Here is a 15,896-nt window from a genome sequence, read left to right as displayed (position 1 = left end):
ACAAAGACTCAGACTCGTTCCAGATATGACTCATTAAAGTGTAAATACACCCACGTTTGTGCTGAGCTGGCACACAAAGAAAGTCATAATTAAAAGCCTAAAAATGTGGCAGAAATGATAAGAGCATTAAATTATTAAACTGCATTAAATATAAACCAGGAACTAAATGTAAAATATGAATTTAAATGACTGAAAAAATTAATTTCCTTTTTAATTTTCTTAGGATTTTTGCCACAGATTGCAAACAATGTTCTTTATTTCCTGTATTTTTGACTAATTAACATTTAAATGTGGTTTTCATGAAATATGTCACTTGCATTATTAAGCTTATTTCATACTTGCACTTCATTTCCTCTTTTGTTCTCTTAAGCTTTTTGTCACAGATTAAAAACAATGTTTCTTTATTTCCTGTATTTTTGACGGCTGCACTTTTACATTTGTTTTCATGCAGTTGATTAGTTTATTTTAGTTTATGATCCATTATGAAATATGATCTTACTTGTTCCGTTAGTTTAATACATTTGAAAATGTGTTAATTGTCGGGATTATTTGGAGGCAGGTGGGGCTTAAAAGTTCACTTTCGTTTAAAGAATACCCCAAAAAAGTTTTTAATAACCACTACATCTTTTCTACGAGGGGGCGGGGCCAACAGTGACGTAACAGCAGCATTCAAACCATAGAAGGCAGTCACTCTGACATTTTACGACTAAACACACTACATTTAAATACTTTGACTAAAATGCTGCACTCCACCTGACCATGTCGGCCCCCGTCTGCTGCCTCCAGGGCCCCACAGGCCAAGAAGACCTGATAGTAAGGTTGCAACAACAAATCGGTGTGATGAGTTAGTGTGTGTATCTGTGTGAATGTATATATGCTAGATCACTGTTGTAAATAAGCGAATGTGTTTAAGATTTAGCTTTCACACATTTTGTATATTTTGTTTCTAGGGAAAAGCTCAACCAGGGACAGGAGATAAGAATTAGCACTAGCTATAGCGATACACTCTGTATGCATCGAATCAGTTGCATCTTTTGCTGTAACTATGTCTGACTGCATTGTTCCTGTCAAATAAATAAATGAATCCATAAAAATCAACTATTAAAAGCATTGGGAACAAATTTCATTATTGATTTGTTGCATCATGTGATTTATGTGTCACTGACTATGACGCAGAGTCACTGCAGAACTTTGTGTGTGTGTGTGTGTTTGTGTGTGTGCAGTGTTTGTGTGTGTGTTTGTGTGCAGTGTTTGTATGTGTGTGTGCAGTGTTTGTGTGCGCGTGCAGGCATGTTTGCGCGCACCAGGAGTGTTTGTGTGTGTGTGTGCAGAGTTTGTGTGTGTGTGCAGTGTTTGTGTGTGCGTGCAGGCATGTTTGCGCGCACCAGGAGTGTTTGTGCGCACCCGGAGTGTTTGTGTGTGTGTGTGCGCAGTGTTTGTGTGTGTGCCGTGTTTGTGTGCGTGCAGGCGTGTTTGTGTCCGTGCAAGCGTGTTTGTGTGCGTGCAGGCGTGTTTGTGCACACCAGGAGTGTTTGTGTGTGCGCGCATTTGTGTGAGCACACACCACAAGTGTTTGTGTATGCACATAAGTGTTTGTGTGTGCGCATATTTGTGTGTGTACACAACAGGAGTGTTTGTGTATGACTTGCATGCGAGAGGGTTCGTGCGTGAGAGACACTTTTATTTCAGTTTAATCAGCCTAAGCAGGGCTTAAACGTGCTTTATACATAAATTGTGTTAAAAAAAAAAAACAGATTAATCAATTAATTTACTGACTGCTTAATTGTGTCCACCAACAGGTTCAGGTGTTGCTGCTACGACAGGCACTGACTACCTTACGGCCACAGCACCAGTCGGGCCGTCTCAACAACAACATGGTCCACTCAGACTCAATGTCCCCTGCCTCCCCCGAGACATGGTTGAAGCTCTCCAGGAGGAGGGAGTTGAAGCTCCTTCTGACGGGAGACTCTGCCAGGCGTTCCCAGCAGACCATCACAATAAGTTTGGGTCTGCCAGGTCTGAGCGCCATCTTCCCCCGCCATGGGAGCCAAATCACCACCAGGTGGTGATCACTCAGTTGATAGCTTCACGCAAGCGTCCAAGACATGCGGAGGCAAGTCCAACAACATGACTACAAAGTCGATCATTGACCTGCGGCCGAGGATGTCCTGGTGCAAAGTGCACGTATGGACACCCTTATGCCTGAACATGGTGTTCGTTAAGGACAATCTGTGACAAATACAGAAGTCCAATAACAAAGCATCGCTTAAATTCTGATCGCGGGGGCCGTTCCTCCCAATCACGCCCCTCCAGGTCTCACTGTTGTTGCCAACATGAGCGTTGAAGTCCCCCAGCAGAACGAGGGAATCCCTAGAAGGAGCACTCTTCAGTACTCCCTCTAAAGAATCCAAGAAGAGTAGATACTCAGAGCTGCTGTTTGGACACATAAACACAAACGGGACCTGTCCCCCCACCTGAAGGCAGAATGAGGGTACCCTCTCGTCTACCGGAGTAAACTCCAATGTACAGGCACTGATTCGGGGACAAGAAGGCTGATTCCAGAGCCCTTGCTATGTGTGGAGATGAGGTCGACGATATATAGTATGAACTTCTGAAGAAGTTTGGGCTCCCTCTCCACCAGAGAGGTGACGTTCCACGTCCCTCGAGCCAGATTCTGTAGCCGGGGATCGAATAGCCAAAGCTCTCGCCCTGGTCCACATCACACTGGTCCCTCCTGCAGGTGGTGAGCCTACGGGGGTGTGCCAACGTCATCCTTTCGGGCTCTGCCCGGTGGGAGCCTGTGTAATTAAAGCTCTTCTCCCAGTCCCAGCCCCCCTTTTGTTTGATCAGAGTATTGAAGCACATACTGACCTGTATCCATTTTAATCCCCTCTTATTTGCATGAATTTTGAGCCGATTTAGTATTTAACTGTACATCTCTATTTCATACCTAATCAATTATGTATTCAGCAGAAAAAAGTGGTTTTAGGGTGTACTTACACTTTACCCTCAGCTAAAAAACAGTTTCCTCCTCTTTCTGAGCCTGACTGTTTCCCACTGAGTTAACGTGATTCAATGTAGTAACATAAAGAAAATAAAAAACTTCCTGATCCTTTGATCTGCACAATAAAGGCTGGACTCACTGCATCTACAGCAGCAAACACTCATGCACAGGATGGTATGAAACTATCACAGACAACATCCAACCATGATCGTGCAGAAGAACAAACAAACAAACGTTAGATGATCTACAGACGAATGAACGAGTGAGAGGGAAACGAGAGGAACTCACAGGAAATCTGTCAGAGGAGGAGAAAAGAGGGAAGAGGAGGAGGAGTCAGTCAGCAGGCGCTGCTAGCATCCAACAGGAAGTGACACACAGGAAGTGAGACACATACTTACTTTGATGCTTGTATTCCTCTTCCTCCCATCGCCCCCCCTACCCCCGCTGCGTTGGTCCCCGCCGACACTGAGCCCTGGCGGACCAGGCGGTACTGCATCTCAGCCGCCGCCGCACTGGAGTAGGACAGGGACTTACCGAGGGGCGGGGGGTGGGGGGCATGGCATGGGTGGGAGGTGGAGCCTAAAGGGGTGTCAGTGGACCTGGTGCGGTAGGGATATGCGTGGTGGGGCTGCATGTGGGACCCGTAATGTGGTGGGCGAGACGAGGAGTGGTGGTGGGCGTGGTGGTGGTGGTGATGGGAGTGGTGGTAATGGGGGTGCTGGGGAGGGTGGGGAGACACATGAGTGTGATTGGCAGGACCCGGGGGGGCCCCAGGGTGCGACTCCCCCAGTAAATAATCTCCCGGCGGGGACGACGACCTGGAGGACGAGGAGCGGTGGGAGAAAGGGTGATGGTGGGTGCGGTGGTGCTGGTGGGGCGACGGGGACGTGTGGGAGGGGACCCCAGCATCTCTGTGCTGGGACGGGAGGAGGGACGACATACAGGCTTTCCTTGGGGATGCTTCCAGGGACGCCTCACCCCCGCCCGTCAGTAAACTGTCACACGACATGCTGCCGTTACGGGACGGGTGGTGCAACGGGGACGCCTGATTGGCTAAACTCTTGAAGCTGGCTGAGGGGGGGGTGGCGTCAGAGACGTGGGCAGAGTGTGTGGAGCTTTGGGACGAGAGGACGGTGGGGTCAGAGAACGAGGGATAGGAGCGCCCCCCCAGGGAGTATCCAGGGATCCCCGCCCCGCTCGTCTCTCGTCCTCCGCCCTCCTTGTTTTCTACGCCACATTCAAACGACGCGTCCTTCTGGTCCAGGCTGGGCTGGGAGCGGAACCCAGGAGTCTGACCGGCCTGGAGGAGGGACGAGGTGGAGGAGGAGGAGTCCCTGGCACTACCGACACTCTCCCCTCGACTCAGCTGAAGAAGAGGAGGAAGAAAGAAACAAAGTGATGTGCACGTTTACATTTGGAGCCACAAGCAGCGTCACACACAGGCTGTGTTGGAAATGTCCCACTAGTGTATTATACACTACAAGCTTAATGAGTACATACTGAATACTGTATACTCCAAAGTCAGCAAGATGATGGTCCATTGTTCTATGAATCTCTGACAACTACTTTATTTTATTCATCTGAATAATATCCACTGTTATCCACTGTAAACTGCTGTCAGGACACACTTGTAAAAGAGATTATTATTATTTGGGTCATAGTGTTTAGTATATCTTAGAAGATTTAATCAGAAATAAAATGGGTTAAAAGTGACCAAAAATGGTGGAAAAGGTGGTGAAATGGGATTTAAAAAAACACAGAAATTGGTTAAAAGTTGCAAATTAGAGTGGATAAAAACTGACAGAAAAAGTGGTAAAAGAAAGTTTCAAAGTATCAATATTGGAACAATTAGTTTAAACTGGTAAATAATGGGCATGACAAATTGTGAATATGGTTAAATTGGCAAGAATTATCGACAATAATGGGTCAACACATGTATCATTAGGTGGAAAAGTAGTGGAAAGGGTTTAAAAGTGTTGAAAATGACTAGAAAGTAGAAAAAATGTGCAGAAAAGTCATTGAAATGTGATGTAGAAGTGTCAGAAATGGGAGAAATGTAGCAAAAATGCTTTAAAAGAAGCAAAAATATGGCAACAAAAAGTGATGAAAACAGGTTAAAATATGATAAGTTTGATGTAGTTGCAGGAAAAGAGTAAAAATAAGTGTCTCGAGACCCTAAATATGGTCTTGAATCCAAGGTTGAGAACCCCTGCTCTACAATACAAACTAAATGACTATATACTGTCTACTGTATACTATATAGTATGAATAGGATGGTGAGCGTTTCCACTGAAGTATACTTCCAAGTATCCCATGATGCATTTGGAACCAACAGCGTTAAAAACCTTGTTCACACTGAGGCTAAATATCTCTGTTGATTCTCCACCTTTACTTTGAAAGTTCTGAAAACATTTGAAGTGAGAAAGTGACCAAGTAGAAAATCAACATGTGCTCATTTGATCCATAAAACTCACGGAGACACATTTCACACATTTTCAGAGACCCTCCATTGGTCTACTGACTAAACTTCCTGTTAACTTCAAAATAAGAGCCCTATTTACAAAAGAGTTAACAAAAAAAACTAATGGAAGACAAGAAGAGATGAAGCCGGTCCCAATAAAGTTGCACATTCGCCTCATGAGATGGAAAATACCTGCAGTCATGTGATAAAAGCATGGGAATCCTCCAAATATTATGGATTTAATTGAATTAGTTTATTTAGAAGAGCTGAGATAATATATCTACAACTGATTTATTGGGTAATGACATAATAATTGATAATTTTTTTACTTTCTCCTGCAGGCTGAATTGGATGGTCTGATGGGCTGCCGTATTGATAAAATGATAATTATTTCTATTTTTCTCTTTTGTTGTAAGAAAGAGTTTTTATTTGTTGATGTTACTGAATTGTAGAAAAATAATGAAGTGGTTTTCTTGAAAACAGAGAAAGGAAAGGAGACATGAGGCAAAGTTGAAAGGGAAAGAAAGTGATGAGCACATGTAGAATGATCACTTACTGATACTGATCAATAGAAAGCCATAGAGAGCAAACCAACAGGAAATCAACAGAAAAAAACAAACATTAAAAAATCCGTCAGAATTTAAAATCAAAATGAGCGAAAAAAACGTACAAAGAAAAAAAGCCACATTTCTCTCTTCAGTTACATCAGTATTTACCAACACTGTGTGTGTGTGTGTGTGTGTGTTTACCTGGTTGGCGTACGCGTGCGTGAGAGCGATGTGGTTCTTCCCGGGGCTGTAGGCGGGCCTGTATTTGTACATGGTGGGGGTTTTGGGCACTTTGTTCAACAGGCCACATTCTACAGGTCGGGGAGGAAAGAAAGTCAGGATTTAAAGTCCACTATGTGTCAGAAGTGGAATTGAACAGAGTGTGGAGGACTTTACCCTCTGTGTTGTCTCTGAGTCCAGGGTAGCGGAGCTCAGGCTTTGGAGGAGGAGGAGGTTCAGCATCACATGACTGACTCTCCATCATCTCCAGACTCGACTTTGACTGAAGGAGGAAAAATTAACCTTTAAAACACACTCAATCAATTAAAATTGTAATCACATAACTGGTAATTATTCATTAGTGAGGATACAGTCACTATTGTTAACCATCAGTCGTTAACCCCTCCTACACCATTTGTTTGGTTATCACAACGTTCAGAAAGGATTTATGCTTGTACTTTAATTATTTGTGACTTTTAAACTTTTTAGGGATTATATTTTTTGTAGTTAGGGTTAGAGCCAACAGCTGAGACTTTTTACCTTCAAATCTATTCAAACTAATTATAAACCATTCAACCTTTAACAAGTTCATACGTTCAACACATTTACACCTTTTAAAGCCTTTTCACACTCTGGAACTGCGCATGCGCGACCTGGGGGGGTCATAGGTCGAGAGGGATATAAACGTAAACAAGCTCGTCCACTCTGTTGATATTTCCAACCTAAGAGAGTTTGTAATGTTATTCCAGAGATCGTTAGTATTTTAATAGTGTTCATATTATTAATATTACACATATTCGGACTCCAGGAGGGACAAAGGTTTTCCGCTTATGCCGATTTCGACCGATCCAAGCACTTTTAAAAACCGATGAAAGCAGCAGTATTGAAGCAAGGCAGTCCCCTTCCTTGATTAATGCTATTGCTAGGCTAATGCTAAGCTAATGGTAGGCCAATGCTACGCAAATGCAAACGTTACGCTAATACTAATGCTAATGGTAACCCTGGGCTAATGCTAGGTTAATGTTAATAATAGGCTAATGCTAATACTATGTCAATTTTAACACTATGCTAATGAAAATGCTAGGCTAATGCTAAGCTAATGCAACACTAATGATAACAATATATCAATGCTAATGCTAGGCTATTGCTACATTAATGCTAACGCTGAGCTAATGCTAACTTTAATGCTAATGCTAAGGTAATGCTAACACTATGCCAATGCTAAACTAATGTTAACGTGAGGCTAATGTTATGCTAGGCTAATGCTAACGCTAACACTAGGCTAATGCTAATGTTATGTTAATGCTAATGCTACGCCAATGCAATGTTAATGCTAATGCTACGCCAATGCAATGCGAATGCTAATGCTAGTTTAATGCTAACGCTATGCTATTGTTACCTTTAGGCTAATATTAAGCTAATCCTAGGCTAATGCTAACGCTTTATACATGCTTTTACATCTGCATAGAGGCTAATGCTTCAACGTCCATCCGGCAACTGCCCTCGAACCCCTCCCACGCTTTCCACGGAATTTGTTTAGTTATTATTCTTATTATTATATATGTTAAGGTTTTGTTTATTCAGACAAGGTTTCAGACACATTTATGACATTGAAAATGGAATAATCGTTAGTTCTCATTACTAATAAATCCAAATTGCCTTAAATGTAGAATTGGCAGCAAAGTATTGTGATAAAATACAATTGGGACAAAAGCAAATCGCAGAAGCTTTAACTAAAAACCAGACACGACTGAAGGTCTAAAACAGGGGAGTCAAACTCATTTTAGTTCAGGGGCCAAATATAAAGTAGTTTGATCTAAAGTGGATGCAGATTTTAGGCTGGAAAACCAGCTATTGTTGAAATTCAGGCGCTGAAAATATTCAAGCAATGAGTGACAGATAGTCACTGCAGGATTTTCTCTTTTAAATGTCATTGATTTTGACAAATTTTCATTTCATTTAAAAGACTCCTAACTGCTAACCACCTAAACTGACAAAACACCAACACACATACAAAATGACACCAAAGAAATACACAACGCTAACAATTACACAAAATGACAGAAAAAAATACCCAAATGACAAAAATAATGAAAAAAATCCAAGTAGGCACAGATTGACAATAAACAAAATGCAAACAAAATACACAAGAAAAAAACAAAAGACTCATAAAATACACAAAATGTCAGCAGAAATTCCCAAAATGACAGATAAATACACACAATGAATAAAAAAAAAACACATGAAATGAAAAAAAAAGACCACAAACCCTTTGTTCTTTCCTGTATTAATGCTCAGACTGGTCGTTATTCTTGATGTTGAAACTAATGTTGATCATGTGGCCCTCGGATCAGACATTCACATTTTTGTGGCCCTGCTATGATAACACTTGCTTATCTCTCCTTTAACTCATTCACTGCCAGCCATTTTCAAATCGGCTACCCTTTGCCATTTTGGAGCATTTTGACTGATTTTTAAAGACCCACGGAATATTTTGTAATGTGACAATCTAAAATCTGAAATCAGATTCTGAAAGATTAGACTCACTCCTTTCATTAAAAGGAAATAATAGATTCTAGCTGGTTTCGTGCTTCTGTAATCAGCAGTTGAATAGAGGCAAGTTTCACACAAATCACCAGTTTGTGACAAAAAGCTGAGAAAAAAGGTTTTTTTCCGAAAAATCCTGACTTTGAAGCTGTTTTTTTTTTGCTTTAGTGACACCTCAACATTGGTTTCCTTCTATAAAACTACAAAAACGACACAGACGGGCTTTTGATGGCAAATTTGTTATTATTTTGCTATCTGGGTCAGAATTAATAGTTTTCTTACTGTATTTTGGTCATCCTCCATGTCTCTCCCCCCATCATTCTCCCCACACGCAACTTCTTCCTCTGCCTGGACATGCCGAGTGTCACCGCATGCCCCGTGTTTTTTGTCGTTTCCTCTCACCATCGCAACTTTCTCAATAGTCCACTTAGTTATACACATGCTCTGGTCGAGTGTGCGCCATTTTCTGTCTTGTACACTCCTTTCCTCTCCCCCAACCTCTGTCCATCACAGGTGATCTCTTATCCAAAGGTGCACTGCTGCCACCTACATGTCACCAATTGGTCACTACATCATGGTACAAGTCTGATATTCACCGGAGAGCTTCGTCACACAGTCTCCTAGCAACACCAGCCGAAAAACACAATTGACCTCTATAGACGTCATTGGCAGTCAACGTTACTAAACCAAAAGACGTCTTTAGACGTCAATGGCAGTCAGTGAGTTAAACACACAGAGATCTCATTGAGTTCAACTGGTTGTGTTGATATGGCAACAGCAACAGCATTACATTGCTAACAACCATTCATGGTGTCAGGTGTGTGTGATCACCGACCCTGTGCAGGTCTCCCTGGATGCCGTTGTCCAGGATCTTTGCAGCCAGCTGGGCCTCGGTCAGCTGTGGCCTCAGGAAAGGAGGCTGTACACATACACTCTGCTCACACTTCTTCCTCCCCAGATACCTGCAAACACAAGCACATCAATCACAGTTACTTACTGTTACCTACTTTTAGTACAATGTATAAACTCACAAAAAGACAAACACCGTTTTGTCAAAGGAAAGAGATGTCCTCCAAACACATGCATTGATTTCAGTGCTAATGTTGTAGATAATAAGAGAAACGCTGTGAACTGTTCCTGAGTGATTTATGATGTCAACTGACTCCAAATATTTAGCGTTAGCATTTAGCAGTAACTCACTGATTGGAAATCTTTTCCATGGCCTATTTGTCGGAAACCTGCAAACACTGAAACATTAGTCCATCTTATTGCTCGTCAGAAATCCCTCATTCACCTCAATAATAAACACCTGATTACCACATATTCAAAATTACTCTAAACTTATCAGTGGCTTTTGACTAAATACAAGGATTTAGCATGTTGGGCTTTGAAAGAATTGAAGACAATTTGTTTTTGTCTGTTAAATGTATTTAAGAGAAAACTAACATTAAATAGAGAGAATGTGTTAAACCTTGTTATTGTTGACATTCACCAACATTTAAAAAAAAAAAAAAATATATATATGTATATATTACTGGTGGTACTTGGTAAAAAAAAATTTTAATTAATTACCTTAGCATTAAAGTGCTAGCTGTTACATGTTTAGCATTGAGGTGCTAGCTGCTACATGTTTAGCATTGAGGTGCTAGCTGCTTCATGTTTAGCATTTAGGTGCTAGCTGCTACATGTTTAGCATTGAGGTGCTAGATGCTACATGTTTAGCATTGAGGTGCTAGAAGCTACATCGTTAACATTGAGGTGCTAGATGCTACATCGTTAGCATTGAGGTGCTTGCTGCTACACGTTTAGCATTGAGGTGCTAGCTGCTACATGTTTAGCATTGAGGTGCTAGCTGCTACATGTTTAGCATTGAGGTGCTAGCCGCTACATGTTTAACATTGAGGTGCTAGCCGCTACATGTTTAGCATGGAGATGCTAGTTGCTACATGGTTAGCATGGAGGTGCTAGTTGCTACATGGTTAGCATGGAGGTGCTTGCTGCTACATGGTGAGCATGGAGGTGCTTGCTGCTACACGTTTAGCATTGAGGTGCTAGCCTAAATCCAGACCTGGGTGCTTGTGACCTGCAGAGGACATTGGAAATGTTCTTCCAGCAGCCGTTAGTAAAAGGATTAACCCCTCCTCTGAACTTTCCCGTCACCTGAAAAAACAACAGAAATACAAATGCAGCAAAAAGTAAAGACAGTATGAGGGACACAGGTACTGAGATATTTCAAACTTGAACCTTGAAGTACCTGCAATAAACTTACCAGACCATACAGCTTAGCATTGGAAACACTAAAATCCAATGTTTTCCCATCTTACCTGTTCATTGGTTGTTCTCCCTCTGACCACCAGAACAATGTGGAAACCAGTGAGGCCTGCAACTGGGATAAAGAACAGGCCTGCGACACACATTACAGCCAGCCTGTGAGCACCACAAGTCAAGGGAAATCACATGACATCAGAGGCCAAAAGGACATCAGCTTTAAATTAACTGTACATTTATTTATGGTGTATAGCAATAAAAATAAATCATTATTCTTAATGTATAAAAAGGTTCCTCATCATCGGAACACACTTTCATCTGCCAATGAAACATATAGACCATGTTGTAAATGTCATTCTAGCATACTACTCATCCTAATGTATTACTCACCCTAACGTACTACTTATGCCAACATAATACTCATTATAACGTACTACTCATTCTCGCACACTACTCACCCTAATACCTATGATAACGTACAACTTACGCAAACGTACAACTCATGCTAACATACTACTCACCCTAACGTATTACGTATCCTAATGTATTACTCACCCTAACATACCGTATTTTTCGGACTATAAGGCGCACCGGATTATAAGGTGCACCGGTTTGTTGTTATTATTATTTAGCCGCAATAAGCGAAACAAAATAATCAGATAAGTCAAACTTTATTCAACTCATTAACAATAACTCTCAACATTGTTCAGGTTTAACACATAAAATACACTCACTTTTTCAGTTCGGTATGTTGAAGCACAGTACTGGTACATATCACTCCACGAGGCACCTGACTACGGTAGCCCTAAAGTGCCAAAAATCCATCAAGCGGTGCAGCTTCATAGTTTACCAAAGTTGTACTAAAACATTTTGACATATTAATTTCATACATTAGGCGCACCTAATTATAGGGCGCACTGTCGATTTTTGAGAAAATTTAAAGATTTTAAGTGGGCTTTATAGTCCGAAAAAACGGTACTACATCTCTGCAACAAAAAAGTACAAAGATGTGTATAAAGATCAAACTAGGTTCTTTTTTTATTATTATTAAAGAACACCATTTCAAAATAACATGCATGAGAACAAGACATGGTGTGGCTAACCTAGATAAATAAAATAAAATAAATGTCAATTCAATGAGGTAAGTGCTTGTGTCAATACATCCAATGTGTCTGAGCATCCAATAAAACATTTTCCAGAAAGAGAACAATTCCTATCTTTAGGAATCTCTGAAAGCAAGAAATTAGTGCAGTATGTCAAAAACTTTGTATGTACAGTATCTATGCATTTAACACAAACTGTCTAATGAACAGATTACACTGATAGTGAAAATGAAATCAATAGCAACATTAAAGGATACGTGACGATGGCGTGCAGGCGATCAATGTTCTGTCTGTGGTAGAGAATGAAGAGCAGCCCAAAGCCAAACACCGCCATGATGTGAGCGGTGAGGGAGAGGAGGAAGAGGAAGAAGTAGCGGTAGTTTCGCCTGCCGATGCAGTTGTTCACCCACGGGCAGTGATGGTCAAAGTCCTAAAAAACACAACAAAAGAACTGCAGAATGACACAATAACACAAACACTTTAAACAGGGTGTAGTCTTTGGTCTTCAGACCAGGGTCTCCTAAAGATCCCAAAAACTACATTTAAAACCCGAGAAGAACAGGCGTTCCAGGCTGTAGCCCCCAGACTCTGGAATAACCTGCACCAGTCTCTCAGGGAGCTCAACTGTGTGGTCACTTTTAAAAAACTGTTGAAGGCTTTGCTTTTCAGAAAAGATTTTAACTGGATTTTATATTATTATTAACTTTTCATAATGATGCTGTTATGATGTATATGCACCCGTGTTTTATTATTCTATTATGATGTTGCACTTGTATTGATTTCTTCACAGCTCTGTACAGCACTTTGTGATTTTATTTGCAAAAAGCACTTTATAAATAAATGACTTACTTCCTGATCACCCACGCTCTACGTCATCTACGATATACTTCCTGTCTTTGGTCCATTCGGAGAGTAGTTGTGTTGACAGCGCTCCTAATCCCTCTAGACCAGGGGTCACCAACCTTTCTGAAACTGTGAGCTACTTCATCACTAATTAAATGTTCACGGTTACGCTTAATCCTAATCTTAATCCATGCAATTGTTTCATTTACATTACATTTTACTAACTACAAACAAATGACTTAATTAATCTTATAACATGGAATTTCACAAAAATCCACCATGGTTTTAATAGTATATCTTATATATCATATTATATATAACGCCACTGACCATAAACTAGATCTGCAACACTTAAAAACATTTGTCACAATGTTTCAGTGAAAATAAACATTTAAAGATGGTTCATTTAAGAATAAAACTTTATCACACGCAGCAGTATTTAACTCTACTAAATATTAACTACATCTCATTTGTATTTGTCTTTGTGAGTTTGAATTCTGGAAAGTAAATCAGATTTAAGATGGAGCTCATTGGTGACTAGAGCTCCTGAGGGCTCCTCACATGGTCCATGTGGGCCACCTGGTGCCCCCTGATCTAGACTTTGATTGGAAATGCTCTGAGACAGGCAGAAATCATCGCTCAAGAAATCCCATGTTTGTTCTGCTCTAGACTTAGTTTGCGTTTTCACACTATCACTCTGGGTCATTCATTTTGTACAGCATTCATAGCACACCTCCACACAGTTGTCACAGACAGAGCAGTGAGAGCAGCGAGGCGGTCTGTAAAACCGGCACGTCGAGCACCACTTCATCCTGACTTGGATGCCCCTGATCTCCACCGTCTTGTAGAGGGGAGCACGGAAATCATCCTCCTTGTCCTCGTCTTCTTCAGCTGCAGTGACAGTCAAACAAATGATAAACACACAAAGCTCAGGCAGAAAAACAAAGCAATGACTCAGTTTAAAGCATCAAAACTAGATTCAAGTCTGGATTCTAAAACGTGCTCATTCAGGTTCTAATGAACTTTCCACACAATGGTTTAGGCCAGTGGTTCTCAAGCTTTTCAGCCCACGACCCCCAAAATAAAGGTTCTAGAGAGCGGGAACTATAGCTGAAGGTGGTTGAACACAGACATGAACATTGAAGAACAGTCATGTGGAGACAGGACCATCTATAAGGGGGAATAAAGGGGAGAGATTTTTGGGGTCCATCCATAAAGTCAGTAAAATGATGGTCCATTGTTCTATGAATCTGTGATAACCACATTTATTTATTCATCTGAATAATATCCACTGTTATCCAGGAACATTTATTATTATTATTATAGTCATCTTAAAGATGGAAATCATTGTTTTAATCACTAATAAAATGGGTTCAAAGTGAACAAAAATAGTGGAAAAGGTGGTGAAATGAGATTTTAAAAACCACAAAAATTGGTTAAAATTGCAAATGAGAGTGGCCAAAAACAGACAGAAAAAGTAATAAAAAGTGTTTAAAGTGTCAATATTGGCTTAAAAGTGGCATAAATTGGAGGAGGAGGGGGAGGGGTTGGAGCAATGTAATTTAAATGTAGGAACAATTCATTTAAACTGGCAAATAATTGGCATGGAAAATTGTGAATGTGGTTAAATTGGCAAAAATAAGCATGAAATATGGTGAAAAGATGTTAAAAGTGACAATAATGGTTCAGCATATGTGACATTAGGTGGAAAATTGGTGGAAAAAATTTAGAAGTTCTGAAGATGTCTTGAAAGTAGAAAAAATGTGCAGAAAAAGTATTAAAATATGATGTAGAAATGGCAGAAATGGGAGTAATGTAGCAAAATGCATTAAAAGGAGTAAAAATATGGAAAGTTTGGTGTAGTTGCAGAAAAAGGGTAAAATTAAGCAAAAATGGGCTCAAATTGTTCAAAAAATATTCTTAGTTCCTTGAAGGCATCTGGCGATCCCCAAATGGGGTCTTAGCCCCAAGGTTGAGAACCCCTGGTTTAGGGTGCAGAGACTGTGGGTTTAAGTCTTAGGACCAGATCCACTAAGATCATAATAATTATAAAGTATGCTAAATGTGTTGCACAGGCTAATTAATTTCATGGGTTTTGTACGTGATGTAACAAACACCAACACAGATTATAAAGTAATGACACTGTCATGTTTAAATGATAGGTTTGTGCTCGTAAAGTGTCGTGGGAACGCAGAAATGAGACAATGAAGGAGTCAAAGGACGAGGAAAGTTGACATTATTTTAATTAAAGCCAATGTGTACGAAGCTGGAGATTTTTAAAATTATTGTATTCATTCAGAATTTAAGTTTACATTTGATTTGTCTGGAATAGAAATATGAGCTTTAGGAAAAAAATGCCTCATTTCAAATGTTATTGAGACGGATGTTGGTAATGAAGTCATCGTTCATTCAGTACAGTATGACGTAAAGAGACTTCTATATATCCGTCTACAGGACTCCACATCCCACAATGCAATGCACCAAACTTTACCAACAATATCAATAATAGAATGTTGACAATAGAGATGAAAACAAACTTTTGAGCACCACTTTTCACCTTTTTTTGTGTGTGAAAATGATCTTTGATTTATTGATCTATGATGTCTGCGCTGTCTTTATCTGATAAAAAAAGTATCATCTCCAGTGGTTTCAAAACATTGTTTACAGTTTTTACAGTAAATATTCATTTTTTTTTTATGATTTCAAGTCTTCCTGTTGAAATGTGACTTATTTCTCTCTTTCATCACTTCAGCGTAAAAGTTTTCTCTTTTTGAAATTAAACTTAGATTTGATATAACTAGAGCTGGGCAATATGGTCCAAAACTCATATTTTGATATTTTTTCTCAAAATGGTGATATATGATATAAATCTCGATAATTTTAAATCTAATGAACTCTGACCA

The 15,896-nt window shown here is 40.3% G+C and overlaps 1 protein-coding gene across 3 annotated transcripts in view; it reads right to left on the bottom strand.

The window, feature by feature from the left end:
• Positions 1–15,896, bottom strand: part of zdhhc5a (zDHHC palmitoyltransferase 5a) — a 32,146-nt gene that overhangs the window by 1,087 nt on the left and 15,163 nt on the right. For 2 of the 3 annotated variants that reach the window (XM_028449122.1, XM_028449131.1), the window contains 8 exons: positions 13,727–13,884; positions 12,408–12,580; positions 11,104–11,206; positions 10,848–10,939; positions 9,615–9,741; positions 6,410–6,515; positions 6,215–6,324; positions 3,403–4,370 (listed from right to left, as the gene is read on the bottom strand). In XM_028449122.1, coding sequence (XP_028304923.1) covers positions 3,403–4,370; positions 6,215–6,324; positions 6,410–6,515; positions 9,615–9,741; positions 10,848–10,939; positions 11,104–11,206; positions 12,408–12,580; positions 13,727–13,884 — 1,837 coding nt within the window. Of the gene's footprint in view, positions 1–3,292; positions 3,300–3,402; positions 4,371–6,214; positions 6,325–6,409; positions 6,516–9,614; positions 9,742–10,847; positions 10,940–11,103; positions 11,207–12,407; positions 12,581–13,726; positions 13,885–15,896 lie in introns of all 3 variants that reach the window. The other variant, XM_028449140.1, reaches the window with a different exon arrangement.

The sequence above is a fragment of the Gouania willdenowi genome, chromosome 1, assembly GCF_900634775.1.
Source record: "Gouania willdenowi chromosome 1, fGouWil2.1, whole genome shotgun sequence".
NCBI classification, from domain to species: domain Eukaryota; kingdom Metazoa; phylum Chordata; class Actinopteri; order Blenniiformes; family Gobiesocidae; genus Gouania; species Gouania willdenowi.
This window is presented reverse-complemented; position numbering and strand designations above follow the sequence as displayed.